The sequence below is a fragment of the Linepithema humile genome, chromosome 3, assembly GCF_040581485.1.
Source record: "Linepithema humile isolate Giens D197 chromosome 3, Lhum_UNIL_v1.0, whole genome shotgun sequence".
Classification (NCBI taxonomy): Eukaryota; Metazoa; Arthropoda; class Insecta; order Hymenoptera; family Formicidae; genus Linepithema; species Linepithema humile.
The window spans coordinates 27886032-27898303 of NC_090130.1; the positions used below are offsets into that span (position 1 = coordinate 27886032).

The window sequence follows — 12272 nt, forward strand, 5'->3', positions numbered from 1 at the left end:
TTGTAGCAGAGATGTGATCCAATGTAAATTAATTTGATTTAATTAAACAATATATTATATATATTATATATAGAATATTATAACAGCGATGCACATATTATTTTACATCTCAATTTATTATTTTCCGATATGGAAATACTCGTTAATATAATATTTTCCGTTACCATTTCACAAGCATATTATATTACTGAAATTATTGAGTCAATATTGTTGATAACATAACCGTTACACAATATTATTGACTGTGTAAAGACCGCTTTATTTGTGATGTTATCTCATCCCTAGCAGAATCGTGCCGCGATTTCTCTGTTTATAATCATAAATTTATTGCATACATTTCACAGGAGAAAAAAATAAAACAGAATTTACATGCTTATTAATGCATGAGAAAAGTATCTAACTTCATTTTTAGTCCGCCCATAATCTTTTAATTTTATATACAAAACTCAAGAACAAACTTCGTTATACTGTAAAGAGCACAAAAAAATGTGCTTCGCTAAATAAAATAAAATCATAAAATCAATAATTTGATTTTAACATGTTTTTTCCGCAATGTATACGATATGCTAAGCTATGTATAAGTATTAAAAGTTGCTCGATTGTCATCAGTAAAACACAATTGACTATTTGCTTAGGTTTTTACAGCAAGACGCATACAAGCAAATTATAACAATGCTGCTTCGCTTTTACCTCAATATTTACTTCATTTTCATTCATATAACCTGTCGCGGTCCGTCAACGAAACGACGACGACCATCCGGGCGACCTGAAATTGCTCGCAGAAGTACGTTACACGCATGAGCAGAAAGCATTATCGTTCGAGCAGTAACTTGTCAAATCAGTCGCCAGGTGGCAAGTCGTTCGTCCGCTGCTTCGCTCCCATTAGCTGGCTGTGGTCACGTGGCACGATCGCGGGACGCGCCCGCAGCGCCAAGCGCGGGCTCGTCGCGTTTAGACGGCGTCATTCGTGGCTGCTCGCAAGTCTTTCGTGTTGATTGTGAGTGAGTGCTGTATAACTACGTCGCGCAATGGTGAGTATCCGCGAGTTTTTGTCGCGTTGGACGGTCATCCGCGACCGCTACGGACACCACCGTATGCCGCGGACTCTCCTCCGTTCACTGACGGAGTTTCACGGCTGAATCTCGCAAATTAACCTTGATTTTCGTGTCTGAACAGGCTGGCGGAAAGGCGGGCAAGGATTCCGGCAAGGCAAAGGCGAAGGCGGTCTCGCGTTCGGCCAGGGCCGGCCTACAGGTAAGCCGTACCGACGTTGAACACACTAATATACATAAGCAGAATCGATGAATAAACACATGTGTATCCAGATTAGACATCCCGACTGTTACATTTCCTCCGTACGTTACCGCGGCTTTACAGGTTAAACCATCATGGTTGGCGCGAAAAACCGAGTCGAGTCTCGGAAGTGTAACCGGCGAAGCATTTTTCGACGGTTTATGGCTCGCCTGGATTCGCCTAACGCGCGCGTCGCAATACCGCGTGCCTCGTTCTTTGTACGCCACGACGAAGCTTCGAGAAATAGGCGTGTGTGACGGTTTATTTTTTGAATTCGTTAGGCGATGTCTGTGACCGTTTTCAAACGCGCGAGTGACCGGCTCACCCGTTCAATTCCTCGTCGTCGTGGATACTCGAACATGCGGCGATACTCGATTGCGCATTGTAAATGAAGAATCAATTTTTGTCGCCTGTTACGCGATCGTAACAATCGTGCAACCACGATCATGCAAATTTGACTTCTGTCGGGCAAGCTCTTGAACTGACACAAGTGAAGCGTGGTTTCCGTTCGCCGTTTGTTGTTTCCCATCCTGCGATCGCCGCGACCGACGGTTGTCATCGATACTTACGACCGGCTTTTTATCGTATTTACATTCGTCGGCGTGACGTGTGTCGTGCGATATCCACGACCATGAGTATCTATCGACCGTGTGCGTGCACGAACGTTTATCCGCCGACTTAACCCCTGTCGATGCACGCAATTACGATTCCGCACAGGCAATCGATCGAACCGGGCGACGAGGCGCGAGAATTGCAAATTCGAACGAATCGTCGATCCATTTCGTTTATTCCTCGATCCCGATACGCGGGTATTATTCTATTCTGTCGCAGATATCTCATCGATCGTTCATCGTTTATGTTGGACGCGCATAAAAGGCATCGCAATGTCGAGAGTATCGCTTTGGAGTGAATTTCGCCCACTTGATTGTGCGTAGAATGCCGTCCACTCGATGCGGAATGCAATTTTCACTAATGTAATTTGATACGTCGAATAAAATTCCATCGAATAAAATCGAAGTTACATAATAATACCGAATCTGTTCACTGAAACATGTGAAAAAAAAAACAATGTTTGCTCTAAAAATTGACATAATTTTTTTCAACAAATTTAAGTAAACATCACTTCGGGTGTAATTGGCAACTATTGCAAACTTTTACGATTGCAATATTAAATATTTTTGTAATTAAAAATTAAGAACATTATTTCAATTATTTCACTATCCAATTAATTCAAGAAAGTTAACAGATCACTGATCACCGAGTGCTTTTTCAACTATTTTTTTTTTCACTTTGAATTCAATTGCTGTCATCGATTTGTTTAGTTTAATTAAAATTAGAATATTTCAAATACTTAAACGAAATTACGGAGACATTCTTTTACATTAAAAAAAATTCGAAAATTACACGTCTGTGATTAAAGTTAGTTATTGCTATTTTAATAACTAATTATCAATTTCGTTTTTTGATATGTTATCAATATCATATGTTGCGTTTTTATCATTATGATGAAAGTTCTTAATTATGACACTAAAGCACGATCGAGACGATCTGTCTTTCAAATATTAATTGAATATCTGTCATTTTGGTAAAATCTATATTCACATTCCACATTTAACATTGAACTGCGCGGTCGAATCTTCTTTGTCTACGGAGATCGCGTACGGCTACATTTAGCTGATTTAGCGCTAAATGCGGTGTGTGAATAGAGACTTGATGTGAAGAGCACACCCACATTACGAGTCGATATTACTGCGTGATAGTTTCGTCGCCAATGATATTTGACAAACAGGATTATTTTGATATATCGCACACATCCCTTTAAGAAGTTAACGCATCTGCGACATGACAGTCCAAACACGTTTCAAGTAATCGATATATGACGAATTAATTGTATTTTAATCTTTAATACTTTTTTCAGAGTATATGTGTGAAGCGTGTAAAACTCGATTGTTTAAAAAGTAAATGTTCAATCGATAGTTAAATATTTCCGGTGTAATGACTCATCAAAAATCGAACTAAAATTTTCCCGTAATAACGCAATGCTTCGAGAGAGATAAAAGTGTTTAACTAACTGATGGACCATCAAATTTTAATCTTATCTTACAGTTAAACATAATTTGATTAAATTAAAAACAAAAACATATATTGCTTCTTGAAATACGACCCGGTAAAGTTAAAATGTCAAGTTGCATGTGCGATGAACTAAATGTTGAATTTGAATTTTTTTGACAACCGAACACACTCCAAAATCTTGTTCTTATCAGTCTTCTGGAAGCAATATTCCGACATGTCGATCGTGAGCTCGGTATCAGCGGTGACAAAATTATTGTGCAACAATATCGACCGTACTGAGAGGAGAGAGGAGGCGGGCCGGCCACTTACGAGTGTGTAATGCAATCGGTACGAGGGAGAATCTTCGAGTGGAATTTTAGAGCAACGGGCCGGGATATGCTCTAGAGCGAGGTTCCCTGAAACGCGTTTCGGGGCGTGCGTCGGATGACGAAACTTCGTGCCAAAAGCTGGAGAGTCGACGGGAGAGCGAGAGAGAAGGCGAGAGAGGGAGAAAGGGATATACGGACGGAGTGAGAGAGATAGAGAGAGAAAGAGCGAGCCAAATCGCGTACCGCTCGATATTCGTAGCGTGAGAACGAGATGAGCTCTGATATTCGCGCGCGTTCAGCGAACGAGCGAGAGGAGAGCGCGGCGGAAATTTTCTGTTTTCGAAGGAATGGCAAGATGCGCGGAATGCCGAAATGACGAAGCGGAATGTGTCGAGATGTTCGCGTTGGCGCGAGAACAAGGCCGACGGAATGACGGAAGAAGTACGACTTCTCGGCGACGATCCCTGTAGAAAACAACGACGCACGACTTGGGGCTCGTCTTCTCGGTCGCGAAACGTCGCGGAAATCCGTGTCATTACTTATCGCTCGATATTCAGCTTCGGTCGAGAGCTGCTGACGCCGTGACCAATGACCGGATGTCGCGTGGACGGATAGTAGACGTAAATCGACCCCGTCCGGAAAACATTTGACCGTCGTGGCTGACGTCGTCGGTAGAAGTTCCGGCAGAAGTCACTAGATGCGCGTCGTCAGTGACGAATTAAGACATGAAGGCACCGGGAATAAATACAAATTCTGGTAAACAAATTTCGGAGCTGTTCTTAACTAATCTAATCATCAATAACAATAGACAAATAACTAAAAAATTTGTCCGTAAAACGTACATTACAAAAAATGTACTCGCTATCGACTAATATTATCAGTCTCGCAATCAGCCCATTATTATCACTTATTATTCTTACATGTTTCATATCGAAAATTTTAATACAAAATTTTTAATTAATCAGAATTTTTAAGTAATTTTCAGGAAAGCAACAAGTTATTGATTTTATTTTACTTATATTCGAAGTGATGTTGAAGATTTAAAAATAACAAAGTGTTGAATCAATATTAAATATTCTGTATATTTTTAATATTATTTTTAGGCAATTTTAAGAATTTCAAGAATTAAAATAATTGTAAATGAATTGCTTTTAACATTGTAAGAAACGCGTGGCTCTAGATAATGCCTTATATGTCCGTAGGGAAATCCACTCCTGAAACGCAGTGGTTGTGAATACGTATCAGTCGGGAGCATTGTTGGCACTATGAGCGCTGCACTCGGATCAAACGTTATTTACGTAGTTTTATCCGCCTTCACTCTCGATCCGCTTGGTACATATAGGGTGTTTCTTAACACGTGATCAACTGTTTTTACCAAAAAACAACTGAAATGATGCATCAAGAGACACCCTGTATATATACAGAATGTTACTGAGCATTTTGCTGTATTTATTCTGCTATTATTCAGCTTGTTTCATGCTTTCTGGTTAAAGACAACATATGTTCTGTATATTTCTGACCACATGTCTTCTGTTTCAAGTCTGTTTTGAATGCTCCAATAAGATTTAGCAAATGTTCAGTAACAGTTTAAAACAGAATAAATGCATATTTAAAACACAAATGCTTATTTTTCACGTGACATACACAATATTAATATGAAATAATATGAATAATAAAACTAAGTTTTCTAATGCAGGTTAGATACAATGCAAAAGGTTTGATCTTGTATTGTATATTATTGATGAAATAAAATAAGAAGGATAATGAAATACGATTTCAGAATTACATAGCACGAGTACTCGTTTCGTAGTATTGAATTAAAAATTCAATTACAAGATCAAGCTTTTTGCATCACTACATGTATTACGTATATACATTCTGCGTGTAACAATGACGTCAATCTTTTACCGTGAGACCAAGAATGTGTTCTTCTTTCATTTTTGAATCACGTCTGGTTTAAGAATGCGCAGCTAAGTTGATGGTTTATTGCAGTTTCCCGTAGGCAGAATTCATAGGCATTTGAAAAACAGGACTACGAGTCATGGTCGAGTAGGCGCTACTGCGGCAGTATACAGTGCGGCCATTTTGGAATACCTTACAGCCGAGGTGAGCATATGTGTGTGAGAGAGAGGGAAGAAATAGAGAGAGAAAGAGAGAGAGAAACAAGAGAGGCAGAATACGACAGATTGTAACTGATACTGAAACTGAGGCTGTATTAAATTTTGAATAATATTCTACCAGATGAATACATCATGTATACATCATACAAAGAATAATAACAACAGACAGAATTAAAATAAAAAGAAGCATGCATATAAATAAAAATGACTGAAACCGGTCAAAGAAGGAAAACAGAAATTTATAGATGGTGAATAGCCAATATTACAAATGATAACGATAAAATGCGTAGTTTTATAGATAGGATCAAAAGTTAATTACAGAAAATATTAGAATATTCTATATTAGAATATATTATTTTGATTATTACTTCTCAATGCTTTTGCAAACATTAAATACTATCAATAATTAATCATTAAATTATATTTAGTATTATTATATTTAATTATTAATTCAATGTAGATAAGCACTCTTGAATTGAATATAAATTTATAGTAATTATATTATCTGCAATGTAGATGTGTTTAATAATTAAATATTAATATCTAATAATGTGTTCGCACAAGAGGAAAGAGAAAAACAAAGGAATCACAAACAATGAATAGATAGAAAAAAGAAAACAGAAGGGGATAGGTAAGAGAGAGACAAGAGAGAGGGGTAAAGTTCAGGCGCGATAAAGAACCGTTATACATCGCAGTGTTACGAGTGCTGAGGGCGTTACAATAGTTAAAATAATATGGCTAACTTTCCCGCCTTTATTTTGAAAACATTATATGTACGGATCGATTAAAAATGTTTAATATTAAAGTGTTATATATATATTTGTGAATAAATAGTTAGACAAGCTATTGCGATAAAGAAGAAAGTTGTATAAATAAATGTCGATTAATAGGTAAATTGTCTTACAACAATATCACAACTTTCATTTATTAATGAAAATGTGAATTAAAGAATAGCAAGAATAATGTTACGCAAGAATCTTGATTAATAATTAGGCAGTGCCAAAAATATTTTTAAATTGGTTTTATTTTTACATTGTAAATTATGCTGACTTATAGTTTAATAATTTTATTTTTTTTACTCAGGTGTTAGAGTTGGCGGGCAATGCATCAAAGGATCTGAAAGTAAAACGTATCACACCTAGACATTTGCAACTTGCCATTCGTGGTGATGAAGAATTAGATAGTCTCATTAAGGCAACTATTGCGGGAGGAGGTACGTTTCTTTTTATCATAATCGTTTTTATAACTTATAAGTATTATTATATTATAGTCTGTAATTGTCTCAATTTTTCATACAACTGATGTGAATGCGAAAAACAAGTTGTACATATAAATGATTTGATTGCAGGTGTCATTCCACATATCCACAAATCGCTTATTGGCAAGAAGGGTTCACAGAAACCAGCATAATTTAGCGATAATTGACAATTGAACATTTTAAGATTCGTGGGTAAATGGGAGAAGGAGAAAGAAGCGGTGGAATGTTTGTTGACAAAGTGTACCTAGGTTACTAAATCAATGGCGAGACTGGCGTGATATATACATAGGATATATATAGATATATAAATAAAACAGATAATGATATAATTTAATATAGGTAAAAGTAAGAGATAAAAAAAAACAAATGTTCTTTACACAATTGGCAAACGGGTAAGACAGGGAAAGAGAGACTTTTAGGCCGAGCATAGAAAATTCTTAGTGAGTTGCGAGCGATGCGTTATAGCATGGCTCACTCGAGACGACGGCAGTCTTTGGTACGGTTTGCAATTTACAAGCATTGTGAAAATATCGGAAGTACTTTTCGACGTATATAATAGACGGCTTACTCTTGTAGTGTTTTGCGGTAAAACATCTAATAAAGGACAATGATATTTCAGAGGTATTCTATATTGGTTACACAAAATATAATAGGAAAGGGGGCTTTATATCTGTCAATCCCCCTTTTGGATTATTAGAAATAAATAACAAACCTCTACTGTATTTTTATCTTGTTTCCATTTTCACCGCTGCTATTTACTGTGGTAAATTGTCTATTATATAAGTCACAAAAGTATCAGAAGACGTGTGAAAGCGTTTTTACTTACCATGTTTAAGTATTTATCATATATCGAAGATAAAACTATAAATTTTTTCACCGAATCGCCGTCGCTTGATTTAGCTTTTTCATTTTGCTTTTAACCCGTCACGTATCGTCAAATACATATTTTATTAACTTGTCTCTAAACAACACCGCTCTTGTTTCATTATAAGACATATGCAATGTGCGCAATTTAATTCATTTATTGTTCACACGAATTCAATTATACTCTACATTTATTGCATACACTTATCAGCGTATGTAACTCTAATACACATGTTATGATTTTCTTTTTGTAAAATTTGTCATAATGGAAAACGGACGCAGAGCGGATATTTATTCATATGACTTTCGATATTAGTTTTTGATTCGAATGGCCAAATACATATAGAAATATATAACGAAGTTTCGAGTCTTCGATCTGCTTGTTAAACGTATAAATCTTTTTGTATTTTCACAATTTCTTGCGTTTTTCTCTTGTCAGAATCATAACAATTATAAAATTCTGAAAGTTTTGAAAATTATATTTACTTAAATATATGATTCGGTTGTACATAGCGTTTTTGTAATTGACAGATAAAAATTTTGCTTTGACATGATGTCAAAGCAAATATTTAATTTTGCAATTTAAAATTTGAGATTTTTAAATTAAACGAGTTTTGTTTCGGTGAAATCAGATTGTAGAATGCTTAATTCTATTACGGATTAAGTATTCATAATAATAATAGCGAAGACTGACTTCGGTTCTTGTAAAATAACTTGAAATAGATTTAGAAATGGCTCGAAGTATCCGAAAGTTTATTTATACGTGTAAAGACATCCTGATGTCTATTTGCGCTCCACATTTTTCTTTTACTTTAATATTCATCACTTCTTCGTTATATATATAATTTGACATAATTTTTATTGTACTTTACTACGGTATTACATGGTACATTAAACACCAGCCATATGTAAAACGTTCATTTTCATAATAAAGATAAATTTTATTATTAAACTGTTTTCATATGTGTGGAAATCATAAATTTATTATATTTTATATGAGAACTTTGTTTATATATATATATAGAAAAATATAGAGCTTATTCTTTATAAAAAGAAAAGAAGTCATGTATTTATTTCGACAAGATATTCAATATACTTATTCAAAAAAATAGTATAATCAAGAGACAAAATTACAAGCTTGGTATTTGTACAATTGGATTGAATATTTATACAAGCATCTTAGAATAACATGAGTAAAAAATGAAGAAAAAAAGATCTATTCTCGTGGGACATGTGTCATCCACGTAATCAATTTTGCAAATAGATCCCAGTTCCATTCGATAGAATATCAAATTAACGTATCAAAGTAAAATATGAATATATATACGTGAAATGTTATCGCCGGCAAAACTACACGGCCCTGGCTGTGTAAGCTCGATATACGTGCGCTGTCGCCATCTGGTGTGAGCGGTATTCCAAGTCTCTGAGGTCCCCGCCGACGGCTCTTTCGACGAGCTGTTCACCGGCAAGTTGGGTGAAGGGAGTCGAAGGGAGCGCTCACGCCATTCTCGAATACAAGCGAGACGAAGAGAGGGTCAGAGCTCCCCACTCGCGCGACGGCGCGGCGCTCAGAATCGCAGTTACCTTTCACGAGAACGGTCGGGTCGGTGGTCGGTCGCTCGCCCGCTCGGGGCTGGAGCAACGTTTACGTTTCGCGATTGCCAAGTTCTCATCCGAATCACTCCGGAAATTCTCTCGTCGCCGCCCGGTGAGTTGTTTAGTAAGAGCCGTTTGCGATACGCACGCACGCATCTCTCTGACCTTTCGTTCCGTCATTACGAAAGCGATCCGGGCACACGGTTCACGGTGAGAGGTTGCGTGGTACAGGAGCGAGAATGTGCATCCCGCTGGACGCGTAAATCCTTCGGTCTCGTCCGCATCTCGCGCAGTAGAGAGAGATGTAGAAAGAGACGGGCGTGCGTCTCGTCGCGTGATTCGAAAATGGTTGTTTCAAAAAATCGCTCACCGCTCTGAATGCACGTCTTTTTCGCCTATCTTGCATGACGTTGCCGGTGTTTATGTCGCTGCATCCAAATTAAACGCGCGCGCGTGCTTTGTCTCGCCGGTGATCCTTGCTCGCGACTAGTGCTAGCCGTGCACGAGATCTCGCATGAGATCTCCGATAAAAATATTTAAGGAAAACGTTTATCGTTCTGTCTTCTACCTGTACGCTGTTCGTATTCGACTACCTGACGTGTTCGACTACGGACAAGACGAACGAAACCGTCACAGTCAGCCTCTGTTTACGTGCGATTGCTTCATCCAGGTGATTCGTTCAGCATTTTGAAAGTGTGTTATAGTAATCTTTTAATAGTAACAATAATTTGGAAACGCGTATTTACTCCTAATTCTGATTTCTCTCGTTTTCTAATGTTGTTTACGTTGATGTTTATGTTGACAACTTTTTTTGAATTTGAGTTGATATTTATGAATAATAAAAGTGCAATTTCGAATGTTTTTTTGAAAAAAGAAGTAATTGAATAATTCATTTGTATCTTGATTTTGTTAGTTTGTTTTGGATGGTTGGTGACAAAAATAATATTCTTATTAAATCTAATTTAATTATTCTAGCTTATTACATAAAATATACACATTATCGTTTGGCAGTATTTTTTTTATGAAATTATATTATTGAAATTATTGATATTAACAGATTAATAATTAATGAAAGAGACATTAAATACTCTACTGAATTTTGTAAATATGAAAAATATATTGATGCTCTCTTAGATGCTTGCTTAGATAAGTAATAAATATTTTATAATATATTATGACAAAATTTGCTTTTCCGCTTTTAAAATAATGATATTTATTACGATATTTGTGGATAAAAATATTTAAGAATGAATAATATTTACTTGGCACTTTAATGTCGAATGCAACAAATCAATTTATCGTACAGTTGCTTAAATTTCATCTAATTATGTCTATAACCTCAAACGATTATTTATTAATAACCCTGAATAGTTAGGATTCATGAACACGTGCGTATAATTATAATTGCATCGTAGCACAGATAAAGGAACGTAATTACGGACGCCTACCTTCGTATTTAACGAATTGAGTAAATCAAAGTACACGAAGTCTTCGCTTAATTGACTCGATCTTTTAGGAACGTAATCGAAAGCAAGTAATTTAATAAAAGCGTAATTTCTTTAGTTTCTAAATCCTTCGAGTGCCATATTATCTTCAGTTACCGATATTTAACGTACCACAAAACGAAACTAGAATTAAATTAGTAAATATATTTATTTTATTGAGATAAATTTTGTTGATTACAAATGAGATAAATAATTTAATCTTTGTATCTATATTTTCATATGCTTCTTGTTATATATATATATTATATTATATATAAATAATAAGAAAATGTCAATTTCTTAAAGTATGCGTAACATTAAGCAGAAAAATCACGACACACACGTCGCGTTTACTAGGCGTTTACTACAAAATTCGATTTGAATTTTCTCAATGTCGCGCAATTTTTTAATTGGTCGCGAGAAATCGCGGCTAACTTAACTCGAGTAAGGATTGCCGTCGGGTCGACATTCGTGTTTCGTTTCGCGACCGGTGTTCTCTCGTCCCATTTGGAACGAAGAAAAACGTCTTCTGTTTCGAAGGCTGGTGCGTGCCGCCGCCGTTCGAATCCCTGGCATGGAATGATCTGCTTGCCGTGACTCTTCCCACGCAGAACGACTGGCCGAGGACTCTTCGAGGATGACGGGCAGACACGCGGAACGAGCCGTTGCTGTTCGGTGAGTCTGTTTTCATTTTCGCAAAATGGCAGCATCAAAACTGTGTTTGCAGTGATGCAGCAAAAATGATTGTTTTAAGTCTAAATGTTTTAGCTGTAGTTTCTTATATTTCTGACATTGAAAATAATAAGATAATAAATATAAGAAATAAAATAATATATTTAAATTTTTAAGAGAAAAGAGAAACAAAATATAGAATAAACAAATAAAACGAAGAGATATATTGGCCAATTCATATATAATATATTAAATTTAAAATATTGATCCAAGAATATGGAGGCACAAATGCAGGACAGTTAGACTGTCAATTTCGAATTTGTACTAGCATTTATACTTTTTCGCGATTATTTTTGTATAGAAGACAATAAATGCATTTATTTTCAGTGTTACACTCCACATGTGTAACACTTAACCTATATAATAAAAATTAGTAGGTATGTGAAATCGTGTTCTGTATCCCTCTCCATTTTTATCAGAAAAAATATCTGGATCAATATTTTAAATTTAATATATTATATACAATTTTATGTATTGACGAATATCATTTTCTTGTGGATTTTATATCGCTTCCACATCCTTATGTATGATAATTTTTTAGCAA

At 35.9% G+C, this 12272-nt stretch overlaps 2 protein-coding genes across 3 annotated transcripts in view; both read left to right on the plus strand.

Annotated features, from left to right (window-relative positions):
- The first annotated feature begins 898 nt into the window (after positions 1 to 898).
- On the plus strand, positions 899 to 8868 carry His2Av (Histone H2A variant). Its single transcript, XM_012378699.2, has 5 exons — positions 899 to 1031; positions 1177 to 1254; positions 5667 to 5780; positions 6878 to 7007; positions 7143 to 8868. The coding sequence occupies exons 1-5, from the start codon at positions 1029 to 1031 to the stop codon at positions 7202 to 7204; spliced, it is 387 nt and encodes a 128-aa protein (XP_012234122.1). The 5' UTR covers positions 899 to 1028; the 3' UTR covers positions 7205 to 8868.
- A 424-nt stretch (positions 8869 to 9292) lies between these two features.
- Cad87A (cadherin-87A) overlaps positions 9293 to 12272 on the plus strand; it is a 184981-nt gene continuing 182001 nt past the window's right edge. The window contains exons 1-2 of one of the 2 annotated variants that reach the window (XM_067350906.1): positions 9293 to 9624; positions 11537 to 11671. In XM_067350906.1, coding sequence (XP_067207007.1) covers positions 11634 to 11671 — 38 coding nt within the window. In that variant the 5' untranslated portion in view covers positions 9293 to 9624; positions 11537 to 11633. Of the gene's footprint in view, positions 9625 to 9657; positions 10206 to 11536; positions 11672 to 12272 lie in introns of those variants that run through there. The other variant, XM_067350907.1, reaches the window with a different exon arrangement.